We start from the raw sequence: 22,831 nt of genomic DNA on the forward strand, positions 1-22,831 counted from the left end.
TAAAAGTACCAGGATTAGAGTCAAAGCTGCTGCTGCTGCTGGCCCTCTGCCTATGATTAGCGCTGACCCCTCCACCAGCCGGCTGCGTTTCCTCCCCCTCCCTCTCGCTCTCCGAGGCCGGGGGGACAGGACTGGGGGTGTTGGCCGTGCTGCCTCCTTCCCCCGCCTCCTCACTCCCAGCACAGGACACCCTCTCTGGGCGCTGTGCTGGCTGCTGCGGCTGCTTGTCCCCAAACTTCTCATCCAGCCTTTTCAGCTTCTCTGCGCAGGCGGCTCTGCGCTCCTCCTGCATGCGCCGCTCCTCCTCCTCCCTGCGACGGCGCGCCCGCTCCACGGCCGCAGAGATCTCCGTGGAGGACTGCTTCCTGCGTTGGCGCCAGGTCTCATCTTCATCCTCGCCCCCTGTGCCTGGAGCCCCTGCTGAGGGTGATGAACCCGGTGCCACCCCCGCTGTAGAGCCCCCTGAGGGGGGGAGAGGGGCCGCCACTGCTTGGCCAGGCACAGGGACAGGTGTGGACGCTGTTTGCGAAGTGGACCTCTCCTAATAAAAAAATAAATAAATAAATAATAAGTGCATTGTTTTTTTCTTTAAAAATGAGATTTTAAATGTACCCCCTTTTGATCCACAAGTTGCCTGTGTCTGTCTAAAGCTCATGTAGCCAACTTTCAAGCCCCTTTTTGTAGGTGCAGTTTTTAAGCCATTTTCACCATATGAACAATTTAAGCACATTTCACTAGAAAACCTCAACAATGCAGAACATTTAAACCCTATAAGTTTTTGCTCAAAAGAGCCAACTTCCCTATAAAAAAAAAATATATATATATATATATATATATATATACACACACATAAACCGCAAATGTTTTGGTTAGAATACCTTTATTTAACAATAATAATAAAAAAAAAAGTCATTTAACTGAAACTGACATTTAATTAATTTATTTTTTTCACAGGTTTCTCGCATAATTTATGTTAAACAAAACACAGAATTTGGCAGCGTTCCTGGTGAATTGGGTCTGGTCAGAGTTAGAGGTAGGAATGGACCTTCCTTGGGGGGCAACATTGCTTGATGGGAGAACCTGGCCTGCGTAAGAGTATGGGCACAGGGAAGGGAGATGGGCAACCTTTAAACAACGGATCAATCCAGAATAGAATTTCAAAATTGTGTCCCATGATCACATGACTCCGTGCAAACGCTTCTACATTTAGTTCGCAAGACCCACTCTGCCTCGTTTTACACCGACGAAGGCATCACCTCAGTTCACAACCTCAGTTTGTGGAGGTAGGAAAGAATGTTTCTGCGTACCTGTGGAACGCTGTGTGTGGGCGGAGCTTGTCTGTAGTACCCGTGCGGCCCCTGGCCAGTCAGAGGGCCATGAGAGGGCGGAGACTGCTGCTCATGGGGAGGAGCTAAGCCTGTCCTGCGACCCTGGTGGAAGAGGAAGAAAGTCAACAAGCTGTACGTCTGGTTTACTAACTACAACACTTTAAAAAAAGGCTTTAACTTATACCTTATTTTTGCTGTATCCAGTTGGGACTCTAAAGCATGATAATTGTTAACTTTCATATATAAAAACAGAAAAATCCCCCAGTAGTTCTGAGTTACTATACACCAAGTTCTTGGTTTGTTGTAACCCTACACAGGCTTCTAACATTGGTTAGTAGGTAAGAGATTTTTTTTTTTTTTTTTTTAAACTCTCAAGTACAAGTTAAAATTTTCTGGTTTCCATAATAAACTGTACTGTTTTTATTACATGAGAATAGCTGTTATTTACTTCATGCTTTCACCAAGATAAAACGATAGTAGTGGTGGGACCAATCAAGACGAAGCTTCGCTGTAATATGAGCCTTCACTGCTTTTCCTCAGCCGGGTAAAGTGGATCTCCTATTGGCCCGGTTTTGATGGCTGAAGCGTAATGCTGGCTCCAAGGATTAACCAAAGAGCAGCCTCCCTAGCGCCTCAGCACGGCAACTGTCTAATGGGCTGGGTGGGGCAAGTCTTCAGGTGGGCACCTCCTGTCTCCAGTTTACTGACTTTAGCCATCCATTCCTTCTCACTGTCGTTGAGGTATGCTGTGCTTTTGTCTTGTATCATGATACAAGCGATACATAGCTCTATTACAATTCGATATATCATGTAAAGAAAGTATCACGATTCATTGACACACTCCCTAGTTACCTGGTAGTCGCTGGCATGTCCCCTATTTCCCCCACCTCCCCCCTGCCTGTGCTGCTGGGGTGCGGGGGTCTGCTCCCCTGTCTCGTCTCCCCAGGCAGGCTTGGTTTGGGGAGGCTCTTCGCATGGGGTGCCCCTGCGGCTGTTTCCCCCGCTGTCGGAGCTGCGAGAACGCTGGTGCTCCTGGGGCCGCGAGTCACGGCGCTCCCTGAGATGGAAACAAAAATAAAAAACTTGTCAGAAGGGGGGGGGTATTATATGCAGTTTAATGTCCTCTGGTGATTTAACTAAGATTTAATCATCTAATGTTGCCAACAACTTGGTAACCCTTTCCTCCCTTTCATGTGCAGAAGATCTTTTTTTTTTCCCGTAGTTTAGGACAGGCTGATGCTACAGAAAAAAATTGGCTTTTGCTCCAATTCTGTAGTTGAATTCATTCCACAACAAAGGTACCAGGATGCAGCAGTTTATCTAGTGTTGTAATTCAGAAGCCCATCACAATGAAAGTGGTCTCATATTAACCCTTTGCGGTCCATTTATTCAGCACCTGTCAGGTGCGTCGGGTCCAATTTATTTTCACAAGTTCTGTTTATTTTACATGCGCTGTTTAAAAGTAATTTTATTTATAGTAAAACGGGTTTAAAAGCCCCTGCATATCAACAGGACACTCAGTACTGCATCTCCAGACCTGCCCCACTCCTTGTTCACTGTATTTTTCACATATCTCTTCATAGTAGTGCATACTGATAAATCATCTCCTGATCACTCCTCAATCATGCTACCCAAGTCATTATTTTATTACTATAACATCTCAAAAAGCTTGGCAAATGTCTGTGATATTCTTTGAGCGCTGGATGCGGAAGCAGCTATCTTGTTTGTTTATGTCTGTGTTATGTCTGTGGTGAAGGGACTATGTGTATTGCTCAGATACGCCTCTTTTTCTGCTTCTCTAGGCTTCTATCGGTCTCACTCGGCCATTGAAAGGTTTTCTCTGCTTTTTCCAGAGAAAAAATGACTAGAGACCTGTGCTTGACGTCTTTTTGATGATGTCGGACAGGGTCAGACATCGGACAGGAAAGGAATAATTGTTATGTCGGACCTGGTCCGACATAGGACCGCAAAGGGTTAATGCTAATAAAGCTGTTCCTCACCAGTTTGCATTACTATTGTCTCCTTTCTCCTCCATCTCTTCCTCCCCCTCATCATCGCTGAATTTCAGCTTGGCTGAGTAATCAATCTCCTCGTGAGCTCCTGTAACACACACACGCAGCACCAGAGGGGTTAGATTCTGTTTCATTCACAAAACACTTAAACTATTGGAATCAGGCTTGTTTAAAATAAAAATAAAAAAAACAAAACAAAAAAAAAAAAACACAACAACAACATTATGAATGTCTGTAACCAAGTCCTAAAACCCAAGAAGCATGTTTCTGTTTAAAAAAAATTAAACGACTGCATCTTTTAGCCTAAATACTGAATACGGCACTAATACACTGAACATACCTTTCTAAACTTAAGATTGATCTCAAAAAATGATCTAAAAGTTAAATAGTTTCCACCAAGGGCCCTTCCAATACCAACTCCCACCTCCTTCTGCCTTCTATAACACTCAGTCCTGCCAGGTCTCAACACCTCTCCCCTTATAAAAGTTCCCTTTAGTAAAAGCATAGCAAAGTCTAATAAACCATAGTAAAAGCATGGTTAAGTTTCCACAGTAAAAGCACAGAAGTTTAATAAAGCATAGTGAAAGCAGGGTAAAGCACAGGTTAGCATTGTACAGAATAAAGAGTAACGCATAGTACAAGGGTGGCCAATCCTGGTCATGGAGAGCCACAATCATACAGGTTTTCTGGGTCTCGTTAAATCCTCAATGGCCAAAGACTTAGGAAACATGTTAGTGTTGACCAATTAAGAAAACAATTGGTTCAATTAAGTAATTGAGAACTCAGGGTGAACGAAAACCAGAACACCCTGCGGCTCTCCAGGACCAGAATTGGCCACCCCTGACATAGTATAACAATGGGAAAAGCAAGGTAAGCTTTTAGAAGGGTCTTGCCTGCCCAGCCGTCATCCATATCGTGGTCTAGCTCGTCCAGCTCCTTCAGGTCATCCTGTTTGAGGATGGAAGGACGCTTAACCGCCTCCGAGACCCGCGAGGGATGCTGGGACTGCCTGGGACCTCCCCCTCTATCTGGCACACGAGCAAACCTGCAGGGGGATGAGCACAGAGAGAGTCAAGACAACATGCCAGCGGATTTATACACAGACCAGGGGGGAGAGTGAGGACAACATGCCAGCAGCTTCATACACAGACCAGGGGGGAGAGTGAGGACAACATGCCAGCAGCTTCATACACAGACCAGGGGGGAGAGTGAGGACAACATGCCAGCGGCTTCATACACAGACCAGGGGGGAGAGTGAGGACAACATGCCAGCGGCTTCATACACAGATCAGGGGGGAGGAGTGAGGACAACATGCCAGCGGCTTCATACACAGACAGCCATTACAACCTGCTGCAAGGTCATGCAGGCGGAAAAGAGTCTGCAAGCAAGTACACACACACACAGGGAAAATGAAAGCCTGCATCAATGATTGCAGACACATTCATTATAAGGAGGAGAACACAGAGGGAAGAGAGCACCTCCATCAGAACAAGCCAGGAACTTCATACATACACTAACATGCCTTCAGCTAATACACACTGTTATTGGAACCTGCTATCAGCACTAAAGACACAGGTGAACAGTCATAACAACATGTCATCAGCTTTATACATACACACAAACATCAGAACACACCATCAACTGCATACACACAGCCCCCAGGTTTACAAGGTGAACCGTTTCATTTTCACATCACACGGTATAATCCTGACCTGGGTGCCTCTCCTGGCGGGGGGTATCTGAAGGGTCCCTGGGGCCCATAAGGGGGAGGGAACGGCAAGTAGGGGGGGTACATCTGAAAAACAAACCAGTCAAAAAATTAGAGCATGCATTAATAAAGCAAATGTAAAATATCTAAACAAATATTTTTCAAATGTTTATTATGATGTCAGCACATCAACAGAATGGCTGGTACAAACACACTGTTACCTTAGTAGAGGCAGAGCTTGATCAAAAGACCAGAACTTGTCTGAATCCAGGATTTAAACATACTGCAATGTACCACATACACTGACCATTATCTTGGTACTAAATTCAGGTCTGGTTCAACCCCAGCTAAACCATTAAAACTGGTCTAAATTAAACTACGTTGAAAACGTACCAAACACTTTAAAACCAAATTAATTGTTTATTTCAGACCCATTATAAACCAGCTCTAAGACTACTGCCGCAAATGAATCTTTCCTTAGGAATTCATCTAAGCAGCAATTACAACTTATCTTGTAATATTAAATATGCCTACATGAAACCTAAATTAATTTAATAAAGCATTTAAATTACTATATTGTGCATTTTTAAAGGATTTTAAATCCTGGTTTCAGAATAAAAAAAGGTTTAATACATTTCGTGTACTCAAACTATTTTATTCGTAATATTTAAGTCATTCAAATACATTATATACATAAACAATTGATACGTTCCAGTAAAAACCAATGTTATCATATCTAATTCAACAGTACACTTTCGCTTTAACAAACCTGTTCAGGTCCAAGCCTTTTGTTTGTTATATCAAGGGGTTCGTTAGAGAAAGGACAATCAAAACATACTGTTGGAGTGAATTATTGAGATGAGATTGTGAATACAAGTAGAATTACATGTACCTGATCGTCTCATGTATGCAGTATTCTGCCTTTGCTTTATCCTATTACTTAGTTTTAAAATGTAGTGCAAAAAGCATAAACCAGAAAGCTGAACTTTTATTCAAAATCAATCTGACACTAATTATTTCAGAGTGCACCAAATCTTAATCCAGCATGCAAGAATCCCAAACAGTTTTTATCCAAAATCAACCCGAAATGAAGAGTTCATCAGATCCTCAAGTTTCTTGTTTTTTTTGCTGTTTTTTCTTTAAATCAGTTTTGCTTTGCCACATGGTTGCTGAACAAGTGTTTTTTGACAACCTCTATTCACGACAGAGATATGCCTGCGTTATTACTTTTTCAACTTTAATACAGTGTTACATATAATGGCTTTGATAACATTTTGAAAATGAACGAATATTCGAATCTTGAACGAACAAACCTGCTGCTACATGGTCTAGATAAGAATGAAAACTTGGTTTAAATTAAACCGCTGCTGATAGGTTGAAGTTGAAAAAGCCTTTTGACACCTTGTGTTCTAAACTGGTGCGTTGCAATTCAGCTCAGAGACCGGCCTTTTTTAAAAACACGTTTTAAGGTTTAAACCTGTTAAACTGGTTTAAGTGGAACGTTGCAATCCACCCAGTGTTTTCCATACATTGTACTTGTTATAGTAACAGAATAGTTCATGAGCATTCATAAAGAGCTGCCCCCACCCCACCCCCAGAGTTCATTTGTGGAACAACTACAGTACTCCATGAACATTCAATGAGCATCCCCTCCCCATCTATATACACGTATATACATCTATAAATAATACAAACATTGACACATATATGCAAACAAGTCATTTATATATTATTGATTTTCTCCAGTATTAAGGCTAGTTCATATCTAAAGAGACGTAAAGCTATGGCCAAAAGTTTTGCATCACCCTATAGAATTAACTAATTTTGCTTCATAAAAGTCGAATGAAACCTGCTCAATAATGTTACATTAACATACTGAATTACATACTGCTTTTTAGTTTTCCATATACTTAACGAAAAACTGACAAATTGAAAAATGTGGTATTTCGAAATCTAACATGAAATACTGCACTACTATTAAGTCTTACGGTAGACTTGCAATATTATTTTGTAGTTTCTTTGATAACATGATGGTCAATAAAATATCTAAATTATGCTTAGTTCTTTATTTATTATTATTATTTTTTATTATGTCTTAATTCTAGGTGATGCAAAGCATCCAGCTAGTAATGAAAAAAATGACTCAGCCCAGTCCCCTTTGTATCAATTGCCAACTAGAGAGACTAGAAATCACCCTCAGCAACGGCTGCATGACGGAAGCAGGAACCAGCCTTGTTTATGGAGTTTGTTATTCAGGACCGAGGACACTTACGAAAGGAGGCATGATGCCTCGGTAGGCAGCGAACTGTGGCGGGACTCCATGCTGTGGTGGCAGAGGCAGTGCCAGGCCTGCAGTGGCAGCTGGGGTGGGTGCTGGGGGGTTGTTTCTGGAGTGGTGCTGTTGCTGCTCAGGGCCTCCGGGCTGCCCCCCCTCCCCCACCATCTCCCCTCCCACCCCAGCACACACCTCCCCCCCCTCTCCGGGTGTGACCGAGCTCAGCGCACGACCACCACCCTCCCGCCAGCTCGTCACGTCTGAAAAACAGAGAGAAGAGAGCGAGTCAGAGAGCAACTAAGCCAACCCTGAAAACAGGACATAATAAATAGAATTATTAGTTCTAAGAAAAACTCAAATAACAATATTATCACCAATATAAAAGTGTGTGTACCTATATTAGAAGGCGAAGGTATGTGTAGAAATAAAGCATCCATCAGTGTTATCTGGCTTCCCATGGCTGAATTATTACTAAAATTCAGCTATTAAAGCACACATATTAGTTTCAAACTGGTGGTTGCAGCAGACAAAATTAAACAAGGTGTAGTTTTGTGTGTGTGTGTATATTATATATATATATTTTTTTTTTGAATGCCCTGGCTCTCACTCTGGGGGCGGAGGCTTGGTCCTGGCCCATACGACAGATCTGTAATGTCCTGTTCTCTGCCAGCTTTGTCCTGGTCTCCAGCCGCCTGCAGGGTGGGAAATTCCTCGCGAGAGAATGGCGACGGTTGGCTTGATCCCTTTCCACCTGAGAGACACATACAGAAAGCACTGTGGTTTACAAGCAGCTCAGGAACTATCACCATGACCAATTACTAAATACAACTTTAGGACTACCAGTATCATGAAAAACTAAACCATCAAACCTGTAAAAGGTAAATTATGCTAAATGCCGTCCTTGGTAAGAGAGTTAATAAATATCGGGACTCATTTGCTGGGGATGTTCTCATGAGAAAATCCAATTACTTGATGGTTAAATTTGATTCATAAACTTGGTGCACAAAAGGACCGATTAGCGAGAGTGATTTGTCCATATTACATCTCAAATGCAGCATGAACAAGCTGCTGTACCACATGCTGGCCCTAATAAGAGACTGACCCATAAGCAGCTGTCTAGATCTATGAAAAAATGTAGTACAACAGACAGGCACTGCCTCATATGCCCGGATTATAATGGTCACATTCACGCAGCTATTAAGTGTTTTTGGTCAAGTACCATGATACACTGCCCCTGTATCAAGGTGGCACATGAAGAAACCGTGACCAGACAGACTCACCATCTCCTTGTGCTCCATGTATAACATTGGCCTGCGCCCAGGATTTTGCTACGCCTGCCGCTGCTGAAGAAACCGGATTCTGAAGAAAAGAAAAAAATTAAAAATGTTATTGTACGAACAGATCCATTTCAACCTCACACAGTATGCTCACAGAAAATAAACAGTTGTTCATGTTACAACAAAATTAGTCAGCCTTGTGAGTTTTCTTAAACAAAAATCAAACCAAATGCAAACTGTATGACTGGAAAAGTGGTTTGAAAATAATTGTTTTCTGATCCATTTCTTGTGCAATTTGGATTAAATCAATTTTAGAATATTTAGACATTTTAGCTGATCCTATAAAAGGGTATCACCTTTTTTAGTACAGGGAGAGAAATATGACTTATTGCATAGCAATTTGACCTATTCCAGGTTTTAATATGTGCTTGATTAGCCACAGTGTATCAGCAACAAGCTCAGGTGTGTTGAATTAAAAAACAAAATCACAGTAAAATCTGAAACACAAACCTGCAGACCATACGGTTGTAAAGAACAAGCTCAGTAGTCGAGAGGTTAGTATATGTCCTATGCTGATGTCATTTGTATTTACTCATCAGCCACTAGGAGGAGATTCATTACAATGTCCTCCACAGACAGACGGACACACTGATGGAAAGTTTTACCTCGGGTGCCGGGGATGGTTTCGGCTGGATCAACACAGGCGTCTGTGAAGCCGGAGGCAGCTGCGATTCCGGCTGCTGTACTGACAATGCATCGGTACTACAGGGAGGAAGAGAGAGAGGGAAACCCTGGTTAACGTGGCAGTCAAGGTCCAGTCAGCACATTATTTACTCATTTATATGCAGGTTTAGATTACGGGATTTTTTTCATTGATCAACGGACAATTGCAAGGTAGATCGCTGGTTGTCCGCAACACAAAATACAAATACATTTTTAAAAAAAACAGGTCCGACATTACAATTTTCCCTTCCATGTCCGACATCATCAAAAAGACGTCAAGCATAGGTCTCTAGTTGTTTTTTCTCTGGAAAAAGCAAAGAAAACCTTTCGATGGCCGAGTGAGACTGAGAGGAGCTGAGAGAATCCGGAAAAAAAGGAGGGGGGGCGGATCTGAGCAATACACATAGCCCCGGCATCACAGACCTAACATGGACATAAACAAACAAGATAGCTGCTTCCGCATCCAGCGCTCAAAGAATATCACAGACATTTGCCAAGCTTTTTGAGATGTTATAGAAATAAAATAATGACTTGGATCGCATTATTGAGGTGTTTGGTGATAAAACAAGTGATCAGGTGATTATTTATCAGTATGCACGAATATGAAGAGGTATGTGATAAATACAGTGAACAAGAGGTGGAGCGGGGCTGGAGATGCAATACTCAGTGTCCTGTTGATATGCAGTGCCTTTTAAACCTTTTTTACTGAGAAAAAAAATACTTTTAAACAGCGCGTCTAAAATAAACTGTGTGCGTGAAAATAAATTGGACCCGACACGCATCACAGGCGCTGAATAAATGGACCGCTAAGGGTTAAGCTTGACATGTTTCCAAACTGCATTGCACTACTCATATTGCATTTTTGTTTAATAGTTCAAACATGAAATATATCACTTACTGGGGTTGTGCCGATTCATCAAATCACACGGTGAACCGTGATATTTTTCTTGACAATACGATTATCGATACAGTGACCCCTGTATCAATACATTGTGTTTTTTTTTTGTTTTTGTTTTTTTTTAAGTAAAATTTGATCTGCTAACAAACATGAGCATGTGTTAATTTCTGTCTACACTGATTAGATCATATTTATTAGCAGCTTCACCTCATTCACTGTTGTTGGAAAACATGGATCGAGAATTGATTAGCAGTTTGCTACGCATGTGGACTGGCAGAGCTATACTGGTGTTCTTTTCTGAAAAGAGACTAATATTGCAGATAGCAGACTGTTTGGTTCAAATTGCATGTACTGCAAACAACTGATGAGACCTTGCGTCTACAAGCTTCTTGTCCAACATTGACTGCAAGCTAACAAGATAACAATGCTGTGGACCAGAAGGGGCCAGGCTCTAAGACTTTTGGAATACAAAGCATAAAGGAGCTAAAAGGCTCCCAGGGACTGCCGTTGGACCCAAAGGTTCACAGGGAGAATAAGAGATAATGCCACTGGACTCAAAGGGTCTCAGGCAAAACGGAGAGATAGGAACAAGGAAGATGACAAAAACCAGATGTATGGACCTTTTTGGGCACCAGGGGTCTGAAGAATGCACTGAGTTCAGAGGTTGCCACACTAGACTAGACACACACACACACAGACACACACACACACAAAATTAAATATATGGTAACAGAATAATGTGTTATACCTTTTCTATTGGTTAAGTGTCAGAGAAAGAGGAGGAGAGAGACACCTATGCAGAAGGGTATTTAATGTCATGTAAAAGATGCAACAACTGGTAATCGGTTCTATACTTAGACTGGTTTCCCTGCATGTATGAAATAAACTTAACACTGATTAAGAAATGGCGTCTGTGCAGTTTCTTAAGAAACATCGATACTCACGTTTTAAAGTTACATCAACTGTGTTGAGGGTGTTTTTGTCCGCCAGCAGCAGAGTGAAACGGAAGCTGAGCGGAGGCAGGTTATTAATGTTGATAAAATCTTCAGGGCGACAGTGAAATTTAACCTGCTCCAGCCGGTTTAAAACCCAGTGTGGACTCGCCTCATGTTCTATAAGAGTCACGCTGTGTATAAAATGCGTAAGGCTCAAATTTGCAGGGCTCCAGACTGGGGCTAAAATGGTTGGAAATGCAAAAAATAAATCATTTGTAAAGTTGTTTAGGGGTTAGGTGCATTGGCGCCTGCAACACAAAAAAGCTGCCTCTCCCTTTAAAACCACGTGTCAATATTTATGAATGCGCCATGATGTCTGTCTGCAAGGGGAACACACTTATTTAATAAACTGAAGTGCGAGAAGAAAAGTAACGAATACACTCATAATAGTAACAATTTCACTGAATGCAAATGCTTGTAAGCACGGACAGGTGCTGTATTAACACCAGCATGATACCCTAGTTTCATGCAGCAGTTGTGACCTGACCAAACGTGTTTGAGTGTTGTGTAAACATTTAGTGTTTAATATTGTCAACAGCACGACCAACTCACTGCAATTTAAACTGGTTTTTACTGAAAAATAAACGGTAACATGTAATCATAAGAGCTGTCTGTGTTACATGCTGTCAGATCAGGACTTCACTGACACTGAGCCTGGAGCTGCTGCATTGCAGCATGCTCTTTCCCATGTTAAACCTGCACACAATTAGAGGTGCCTTCACAGATTTTGATAAATAGACATGCTGAGTTCACTGCAGTCATCAGCTGCATCGATTAACCATCGAGCAGAATGTGGCAACAAACAAGCTAGTACAGCCATGAAGTTACTGCTTTACTATCACTTTAGTGTCTGAACAAGTTGCTGTATTTTAAGCAGTTGAATGTAATCGCAACTAACTTGCTCCTGAAGTGGCACCAGCAATTGGATTTGGTCGAGGAGCCATTGGCTCCTAAGGGAACAACTGCGTCTGGAGCCCTGATTTCTAATTTTGGTTTTAAAGAAATGTATTTTAAAGAATGAAACAGGAAACCAAAGCTTGTTTGACCAAAAGTGCTTTACCAGTGTTGTTATTGTTACTTGCACAAGCAAATGAGACTGTGTGATTTTTATGTTTCGTGCTGAATTCACTGTATCGTGATGCATATCGTATCGTGACCCTCGTATTGCGATACGTATCGTTAAGACACTGCCAATACACAGCCCTAAAAAATATCAGCTGTTTAACACTGAGCACAGAGTCGATTACGTTGCAGGGTCACTATCACTCCACATCCACTGAACAGCCTTAAACTTCAGACGGAACGACACTTGCAAGCTAAATGTTTCTATTTATGCTAAATATCTAATTGAGATATACAACTAGACGATAAAAAGAAATTACACTGAGTTTTAATGTAATTGATAAAAAAATGTAGTTTAAAATAAAGAAACAGACTAATTGAGTTTTTTTTTTTTGCACTGAGAATTGCAATTGCATTTAAATGTACGTTAAATTGTTAAAATAATAAATAGGCAAAGGGTCCACTTTTCTACAATAATTTACAGTGAGCTACATACTTGTATTTTCCTGCTTTGCCAGTGCAAAATTTAGGAAGAAAATTAAACCATGATGTAAAGTTAAAAGTAGGGCTGCAACAAAGGGTACATTTTGACCTTCGAAGGTTCAGAAAACATTACCGAAGTAAGGTTCGAACCTTCGATGGAACTCATTTGCAAAATTTACTGGTGACGTCACCATAGTTACTTGTTTATATTTGATTGAAAATCCTATTCTTTTACAGGTAAGCCATATAAATGGAATAAAACATCCATATGTAGTTTAAAAATATGTTAAAGAACAGTAATCATGTTTATATAATTTAAATAAAAATGTGCTTTTTTTTTATTTACACGCAACTGTCTGGGCATTTAACAAAAAAAAATCCCAAACAGCAGAGGGGTTTCGAGACATTTCTTTCAATACAGCCTACGTTATACAGCGCTTTGCTGTCGAGATGGAGAATGAAGAAATTTGCCTCTGGTTAACACAAACTGGAGGGGGAGGGACATGTCTTGTACACTAGGTATTCTGTACATATTTTACTGAAGCACTACAACCGCTATAGGTACCCCCACCCCCAACGTTTTGGTAGTGAATTTTAATACAACAACTTTTGTTTAAGTAATATGCATTATACAAATCAAAAGATCGAATTTTGCATGCAAGTGACATTTAATGTGTGATTTCTGTATTCATTGTCAAAAAATAAATAAATAGTGTGTGAATTCCTGGCTAGCAAACGAACCCTCTAATACAGCCCTAGTTAAAAGCAAGCATACTGTTTAAAATCAATAATTACATACAACTGTATCACCTTATGGCTGCATAACCTTGCAAATAAAACGGGTGATCCTTGCTATATTTTGATTTACATTCCATAACTTAGTTATTTTGAACTTCTCTACTCAGATTTTGATTTTACTGTGCCTGTCGTATTTTGGTCTCGCAGAAACACGTAAATATGAATCTGGATGATGATCTTTAGATGGGTGAACAGATTAGTGGTATTCCCTTTGCGTGGTATTGTCTCTAAAAAAAACTCCCACACAGGACTGATTTGTTTTTCTTCTTTTCAGTCAGTTCAGGGTTTTCTGCAGCTGCCAGCACCATTGGCTTCAAACGTTCCCCTTACTCAGTAAGGCTTACTGCACATGTATGTTACAACAACTTCCCACTACGCAGTGCGCACAGATCACATCTTACGCCTCACAGACAGTCCAGTGCCGCTTACTGCTTCAATGCAGAGTTACTGTTACACACAAGTATCATATTGAGTAACGGACAATAATATGATTATCGATCATTTTTCAACGCAATAAAATTATTGATGCAAACACATTATTGATAATATCATGATCATCGGTTATTGTTCCAACCCTATATTTTAGTACATAATGTGCATGAAACACATTCGTAGCCTAACAGAAATCACAAACACAAAATGTTAATTATTCTGAATAAATATTTCCCCCCTAGATCCTTATGAAGATTTTTGTTAAAACTGCAATAAAAAATGTAAAAGCTTGCAGGTATATTGCATGTATGCAGGCCAATTTATTACTACATCACATATCTGAGACTGAGCTTTCAAGGACGGAAAATAATAATCGGTGATAATGACTGTGAAACGCAGATTAAAGATTATGAGATTTTATTAATAATCAGATGCAATTCTGATCCAATGATCGGTGCATCCCGAGTTTCTGTGGGTTTGCACTGCACATTGTTCACTTGATAAAAAGCAACAATACTTGTACAGTACATATCTTTATTGATGTCGCTGGACTTGAATTTCAGGAAACCCAAATAAATGTAAAACATGCTGAACTATTACAACTCAGCCGACGGCTAAATAAAACTCCAGATTAGATGTGCAGTCGCCTGCATGATGTGCATCTACACGCCAAAATAGTACTGCCCTCGGCTGACAAACTTCAATTTGATTGGTAAGACACGAGGTATGTTGCTACAGTATGTACTTCGCAGAAATAGCGTTCGCTGGTTCACAGTTTCTCTATGATCTTTAGCTACTGTACCACTGCATAGATCCCGGCACACACCAATACAGGCGCCCTTTATACAAGGCGTTGTTAAAACATATTTATGAAGGGCTTGTCCGACAGACCACTGAATACGTTGGAAGCACTTGTCCGTCCAAAATTAACTGTCCCAAGCAAACTGACAAGCCTTAAAACCAAACCCTGACAGGATAGTAGTCAGTTTATTTATTTCGACCTTCGTATTAATGTATTTTGTAAAGAAACGCCTGACAGAGCACACCCTGAAATACAAAGTCACTTTAAGGCCTGGTCACACAGGCGACTTTTGTTGACGGCAACAAGAGGAACACATTTGTTGCCTGCGTGTTGCCTTGCAGTTTGCGCTGGTCATACAAGAGACAAGCATGTAAATCGACAAGCTGGCAACCCAATCATAATGCACGTTTTTTGTCACAAGACAAAAACGCTGCGAAGAAAGACTACGATATAAGAATGTACTAATTACATTAACAAACCTGTAGTTCCTTCTAATTTAAATAAAAAGGTTTACATTAGTAGCATTTAGTTAGTAGGTCTACATATTTAATATGCCAAGCATAATAAATTGGTATTCATTATCCTAAACAATGTTTTCAATGCTTATAATCCTAGGCTTTCGAGAGCAAGAAGGTAGACCTGAGATTTTTTTTTTTAATTCACTTTGCTTACTGTTAAAATGAAAGACGTTACGATTGGGGGTTAATGTAGAAATGACGGCAAATTAAAATAAAACATTTTAAAAATACGCTACACGTGTATTTTACTATTGTAAGAATTTTATTCATAGCTTAAATATGTATTGCATATCTATGCAGGAATCTACGCGGTCTATATCCTTATTATCATGTGACACTACTATCAAATATGATTGGCTGGTATTGAAAACGTTGCCCTTGTGTTGTCTGAAAAATAGAACATCACCCTAAGAGGGAGACACGTCACCAGGTGTCGCTGGGGTGCTGACCAGGGTGGACACACGAGGCGATAAGCCAGCAACATCTGTCGCCCATGTGACCAGGCCTTTAGATGGGTAGCAACACAAACTACAGGCAAGCCTGTATTAAAGACCACTCGGATAAATCTCCGTTAGTTAAATCCCCTGGCTAGTCAGACCACACCTCCACCTTATACCATTTTAAAGCACAGACAAATATCTGACAGACAACAACAGATCGTTGGGTATCGACAACACTGTAGTATCCAAGCTACTCTTCACAATAAAGCTTTCAAATTCAACTGAAAACATGCAGGGTGCTGGTAATATAATATATACCTGAGGGACCAAATAGGGCACCAAGGGATTAATCCATCAAGGAATGTTTTAATTGGGGCTTGCAGAATAAAAGCCGTCATTTAAATCAATCAATTGTTGCATCTCACCTCTTTGGGTCTGGCGTTTCCTGCTTGCTTGCCCATCCTGTTCCGTCTTTAGGTACTAGTGAAACGTTGGGGTCATTTCCTTTGTTCTCGGCTTTCAAACTTGGCAGGTTGGCTGGGGGCGGAATGCGCCGAGCTGAAGCAACTTTACCGAGACTCTGCAAGCCATGACGGGGGGCGACTGGGGAGAGCAGCGAGGGATGTACAGATTAACAAAGACCGTGACAATACTCATGCATAGCACTGAAAACCTGCGGCCAGTTTCACAAAGCACTGCTAGCACTTAGAAGGCTGCTAGATAGCAAGCTCTTATTTTTACCTGTTTTAAAAAACAATACTTTTTAAGATAGAACAATACAGTTTAATAGAAATCCACTCAGCAAGTCTATATATTTAAAAGGATATATGTGTTCTTTTCTTAATTCTTTTTTATGGCAGAGAACTGGATTTCGCAGACTGGTCCTAAAACTGCTTTGTGAAACTATCCCCAGGGTTGGAAATTAGAATCCCATTGCATAGCAGTTTGATCCATTCCTGGTTTTACTGAGAGTTTATTAAGACATACCTGATCTTGTTACCTATACATTGGAGCTACTCAAGCTTGTAGTAAAACCTGGAATGGGATCACCAGCTATGTAACAGTCTCTGAAAACATACAGTACATCTGTCAACGGGAGATTTACCTAAAAATAAGAAACACACAACAATCACATGATGGTCCCCAAAGAATAGAGAAATAACACGGGTGGACCATTCTGGCATATAATGTCTTTCATGGCACAACGTGTTTTTTAGAGCTAGATATTTAAGAAATATTTATATTTTAAAATAAAACAGACATTTTGAAAGGGGGGATTTGTGTATAGAAATCGAGGGAGTGTGCCTTACCAACGGGTTTCTGGGTTTCTAAGGACTTTCCTTTGTAGGTATCAAAGAGGTTGAGCGATGAATACTTGGTTTTTCCATCCTTCCCCTTTGCAGTTTGCCCCAAACGATCTGACATCGCGCTGGAAGGTCATCGAGTACGGTGGTTCCTGCTACACCCCTGGAAACGTGCCACTCTCTGCAGGGGGGAAATGAAAGGAAAACCACGGTGACCATCAGACAGGACTCCCTTAAACTGTTGGTTTTTGTAACGTGACTCTATAAGTGGGTGGGTGACAAATTGAATTTTAGTGTGCCACTTTGATGTACCTATTTGAGCATCACAGATTTATTTGTATCTTTATTATTATTATTATACAACGACAAGGTTGGTTTTATGTGGGATACAACAGAATTTGCCCCGAGAACATTCAAGAACCCATTACATAAAATCAATACAGCGCTTAACAAATAAGAAGGAATTGAGTCTGTGTGCGTCATATTATAAGCGATTTTCATTTTACTTATCATTAGAGCATTCAAGGTTTGGACATGTGTTCCCATTTACAGCAATTTGGAACCTTTTACGCTTTTTTTTGTTTGTTTTAAATTAAAAAAAAAATCCCCACATGATTTAAGTGTAAAAATGGAGCTCTGGGGTTGTTGCCATGGAGTTGAGATATAAATGATGTTCCTGACAACCCCGCAGGTCAGTGACATCTTTTAGACTATCACCATGGCAACCTTCTCTGTGCTGTGCCTGCAGAATAACAGCCCTGAACACAGTACTGATACTCCGAGACTGGTGGCTCCATTTTAGTTCCTGCAGCAGCAGCACTCTCAGATCAGAACAAGAATTTATTTTAAGACGTTCTAGAACCCGCTGCCTAGCCGCCACAGCCCTTGCTAATCGCCAGGTAAAACTGGGGCTAGTTTCACAAAGCAAGCTGTCTTAACTACCAATTCCACAAAACAATGTCTCAAGACACAACACCTAGTGTTATAGAAATCAGCTCAGCTAATCTAAAAAAAAGTTTAAAGCCTGGTTTTCCTTTCTTCCAAAGCACTTTCTTATTGCAATGCATCATAATTAAATACAATTGAAACGTTAATTTAATCCATTATTAAAGGCAATTGGCAGCAGCTTTTAAAAAGTACCAAATAAAAGAACAGTAGTTTGGGGTACTTGTATAACACTATGAAAAAACTAAAATGGCAACCTCTGAAGGATGTGAGGTTACAGGATAGACTGTGCTGAAAATCAAAACAGCACAAAAACATCCATTACTAACCATTGCTACACCACAGATGCAGTGGAAAAAACAAACATTCACTGCAGTTTGTGAAACTTGCTAGTGTGGAGGAGGCCCCAAACCATGGTCAACAAAGACCAGGACAACTACCCCAGGACATAAAGGATCCTGCAGCAGAGCATCTGTAGTGCAGGCCTATGGGTTGTGTAATTGCATTAACTCTATTTAGGGCTATCCAACACATGGCTCTTGAGCAGTATTCAGGTCAATTACCAACAAAACATAGCTCTTTGGATTCACAGGTGTTGCCGTTTAAGGATGTTAAACGTTTCCAAAAGAAAGTAAGGTGAAAATGTTGTGTCTGCTACAAAGTATGCAATCACAACCTTAGTGTTTAGAAAAATAAAACACCCAAGCAGTTCTCTTCTTGTTTAGTGTTTTATTCAATTTGAATTTGTGATTGGGTCGCGACAGTTCTGTATTAACTGCTTAATAGTTTATGATTTGCACACACTTTGTCTCTGGGCATGAACATTAAAACCAGCAGAATAAATGCATTATTTTATACAAGAAAACACACACACTCCCCATTCCTCTTGGTAGAGGATTTTCAAAGTGGTTAATAAGTAACTGGCACGTTACTTACTACATGCAGAACACAGTACAATGGTTTCCAAAGCAACAAGGACCATTTCAATTTAAGCTCCACTGTGGCAGAAAACCATATGGATGTATTAATTATAAAATGGGAATTTTAAAGTAGAAAACAAGCTCGCAGAAAACAGAATCTGTAAATGTACAGTTACAAAAAAAGCAGCAGCTGTATAGACATACTACCTACAAGAACTGATATATTACTAAAAAAGACGGATGCAGCAAAAGGCCAAAGGTTGGTGGCTGCATCACAGCTGTTTTTGCATTGGACGCTCTGTAAACTGTTGCTGAATGTATGGGTTAGTGTTGTGGTTTCTGTCATCCAGTATCTACAAAACAGGGCAAAGACAAGTCACAAATAAAAATGTAGATGCATGCGATGTATAAAAGATTTGAAATAAAAGTGACGGTTTGGAAGGTTACTGGAGCCCAGCGGTCTTTCACAGGCAGGCATGCATATGCATATATATAATCTATTCAGGTAATGTAGCCCAACAATATCATACGATAAGGAACACCTTATGTATACCTTGGTCACCTTGGTAAAGACTATTTTATTGCTATTGTTGTATTCATTTATATTTTTAAAAAAGGCACACAAAACTGATAGTTAAATATGTAATTAGAGCCCCATATTTTCAGGAATTTACGTTTCTAATCTGCTATTTTAAATGTATGTATTTGTATGTATGATTAGGCATAAATAAAATACATTATAACTAATGTTGAGTATCTGTACTTATACATTTCTTTTACAATTATTAAATTTTACACTATACATGTTACTTTTTGTGAAACATGATAGGATGGAGAAGGTTAGCATATAAAACAAGTACATAATACAAATAAAAACTGCACCAGGGGTAGAATAAAAACAAATACATTGCATTAGCAGGAAAGACTTGCTATGTTAAAAAGAAAACATAAAAGTTAGTAAAATGTCTTCCTCTTAACCAGAGTTGAAGTACCATACTACATCAACAAAGGATAAATCCGATAGGTTTGGGATTCTGAAGACAGCCAGGTGTGGATACCAACCTAAAAACATCCTGTGTATTAACAGTAAAATAGATGGACGCATTTGCACCATTATTTTTACAAAAAGCACAGTGTTGCAATCAACACCAAATCTTCTATGGAGTCGTTCTGCTGATGGATACGCATCTGTATTTTTAATAAATTGTAAAATGTACGATGCGAGGCCTACAGGTATAAACAGTCATCAATAAACTTTATTAAATTAAAACGACAAACAGTTACCACCACTAGGCAGGATGCGCACGTCCCTCCAGACGCTCACACAAAAGGATGTAGGCCCCCATGCATCACACGTATATTATATATAACTGCGACTACGCTCTTTAAATAATTGGTTTGTATAATATAAAACACAACCATCTGCATTATTTTAATTTTGCATTCGTGTCCCTTTTTGTTGACAGTTTCGAAATGTATAAATCCAGTCTTCAAATCTTGATGGAAACAAGATGCGATGCGCAGGGAAAATGCATTTTACTAAAATAAAATAGTGATATAAAAACAAACAAATAAATACATTCAAGAATAATAAAGTACATTTTACGTATGTATTCTAAAAATGCATTTTGGAACTGTTGCATTTATGACGTATTTATTTCAAAACAAAATAAAAGGTACGGGGGGCAATGAATGTTAAACACGATTCTGTAAATTATACACATACAAACATACATACATTTGAAAGAGAAGTACGAATCAAATTTAGATTACAGAACGGTAAAGTTTATCAAACTTGACTTTCTGGATTTATATGACGCATTTTAAAAGAAAGTAAAAGCATACATTGAATGGGGCGAGCCCAGAAAAGCTATTAATTGCAATTTAAACCATTCGAAAGAAAATAATTCAACTGTATTAAATCACGAAATGTTTCCAAATCAGATGCCCAGATTAGTTAGTAAATACTTAAATTCAGTTTAATCAAAAAACATGTTTTGTTAACGGCTTGGCGACTAGAAAAACCGCCTGCCTTAAAAAAAGACTAAGCACGACAATATTATTAGTTAGAAAAAAAATTTTTTTTTTTTTTTTTTATAAATTACATTTTATTTGTAAAAAAAAAAAAAAAAAGAACACGTATTCCGGGAAACAGTAAGTTATTTTAAACACACAAAATATTCAAGGCGACTAGAGTACGTGCAACTAGGGTATAATGTAAACTGAGTTACTTATTTTAACAACAGAGTGCCTAATTGATATTCAGAAAGGGGACAATATAAATACATATATTACAACGATGCTGTGATTATATTTCTCCATAGGCAGCCCGGCTTAAATGTGTGCGTGTATACAAAATGTCTCACGCAATGGCTGTCCACCGAATGCGTTTTTGTTTCTTTTAAACTGGTTTCATTTGGAAATGGGTGATAATGCTACCAGCAAGCGGGACTACATTCACAAGAAACACAGCTACCACCGGGTAGCCAGACATTTCTAAACCCTACATTGAAAAATACAAGACAAAACAAAATGGCTGCGGGTATCGGCTGCTGCACAACAAACAACAACAAACCAGCGCTGGAAAATTCAAACCCTAACCCTTCTGACTTTCATCCTTCAAATTCGCCTCTTAAAATTGACCGAAACCAAAAGATACCGACCTGGGCTCGTCCTACCGGGTCTCTAATGTCAGGAATCTGGATTAAAACCGAAGCAAATCGGGGATTAAAAGCAGGATGTAAACGGATTGAAGTAGTTATTAAATAAAATAAAAAAAGAGACACTGAACCGTCACTACTCCAGAGGAGCCGTCAACGGCTACTGGAGACGCCAGAGTCGAAGAGGCGGGGCCAGAGCTTTAGATTAGCATAATCAGTGAAGAAATACTCTACGTCTCAAAAAGCAACCAATCAGCGCGTAAAGATGGGCGGGTCTTCTTTGCATTTGCTTTTAACCCCGCCCATGCGGCATATCATTGCATATCATTGCATAATTTATGCAATATATTCAGTACCTCGCCGACTGCCATTTGAGAAATGGTGCAGGGTGTCGATTATTATAGTTTAATTTTTAAAAAAAAACGCTTTTAAATTGGAATGGACAACAAGGGATTATCAAGACCACAGTAGCATCTAGAACATAAATCAAATAAATTGCAAGCAAATGCATTGAGCATTGCAGAGTAGAATATATTATTATTATTATTATTATTTATTTCTTAGCAGACGCCCTTATCCAAGGCGACTTACAATTGTTACAAGATATCACATTATTTTTTACATACAATTACCCATTTATACAGTTGGGTTTTTACTGGAGCAATCTAGGCAAAGTACCTTGCTCAAGGGTACAGCAGCAGCGTCCCCTACCCAGGGATTGAACCCACGACCCTCCGGTCAAGAGTCCAGAGCCCTAACCACTACTCCACACATATACCCGATTTTAGCTATGTGCTTAATCGCGAAAAAAAATAAGCAACAGGGGACAGTGATAATCCGATCTGATTGCGATAAATCGATTCAATGGGACGTTATCGAGCAGAAATCAACCCATAGGAATGGGCCAGTTGGTACCTACTTGCCTACTAACCCCTAAATCTACCCCATACCCCTAAACCTAATGTCTACCCCTAAACCTAATCTCAACCCCTAAGCCTAACTGTGTTACTATTAAAGTAATTTTTACTATTATTTTAACAGCGCTTTTTGCGCCCTCTAGCGGCTACTACATCTGACGTCCATTAAAGCGCTTGATCCGGACCTAGTCTACCTGTTGGGAGGCTAGTAGGTACCTACTGGCCCATTCCTATAGGATGATTTTTGCTTGCTAATGTCCCATTGAATCGACTGATCTCAATCAGATCGGGTGGATAATCAGTACCAGAGGTTACCACAAGAGGGTGTTGTGG

General features: G+C 39.9%; 1 protein-coding gene across 3 annotated transcripts in view; it reads right to left on the reverse strand.

The window, feature by feature from the left end:
• Window positions 1–21,745, reverse strand: part of LOC117964804 (protein PRRC2A-like) — a 45,929-nt gene extending 24,184 nt beyond the window's left edge. For 2 of the 3 annotated variants that reach the window (XM_059009285.1, XM_059009284.1), the window contains exons 1-13: window positions 21,585–21,745; window positions 17,063–17,237; window positions 16,178–16,355; window positions 9,267–9,363; window positions 8,605–8,683; window positions 7,932–8,075; window positions 7,322–7,584; window positions 5,054–5,136; window positions 4,234–4,385; window positions 3,329–3,428; window positions 2,181–2,385; window positions 1,308–1,430; window positions 10–541 (exon numbers count right to left, since the gene is read on the reverse strand). In XM_059009285.1, coding sequence (XP_058865268.1) covers window positions 10–541; window positions 1,308–1,430; window positions 2,181–2,385; window positions 3,329–3,428; window positions 4,234–4,385; window positions 5,054–5,136; window positions 7,322–7,584; window positions 7,932–8,075; window positions 8,605–8,683; window positions 9,267–9,363; window positions 16,178–16,355; window positions 17,063–17,177 — 2,071 coding nt within the window. In that variant the 5' untranslated portion in view covers window positions 17,178–17,237; window positions 21,585–21,745. The remainder of the gene's footprint in view (window positions 1–9; window positions 542–1,307; window positions 1,431–2,180; window positions 2,386–3,328; window positions 3,429–4,233; window positions 4,386–5,053; window positions 5,137–7,321; window positions 7,585–7,931; window positions 8,076–8,604; window positions 8,684–9,266; window positions 9,364–16,177; window positions 16,356–17,062; window positions 17,238–21,584) is intronic. The other variant, XR_009310981.1, reaches the window with a different exon arrangement.
• Between the last annotated feature and the right edge of the window lie 1,086 nt (window positions 21,746–22,831).

This window comes from Acipenser ruthenus, chromosome 38, assembly GCF_902713425.1.
Source record: "Acipenser ruthenus chromosome 38, fAciRut3.2 maternal haplotype, whole genome shotgun sequence".
In the NCBI taxonomy this organism is placed as follows: domain Eukaryota; kingdom Metazoa; phylum Chordata; class Actinopteri; order Acipenseriformes; family Acipenseridae; genus Acipenser; species Acipenser ruthenus.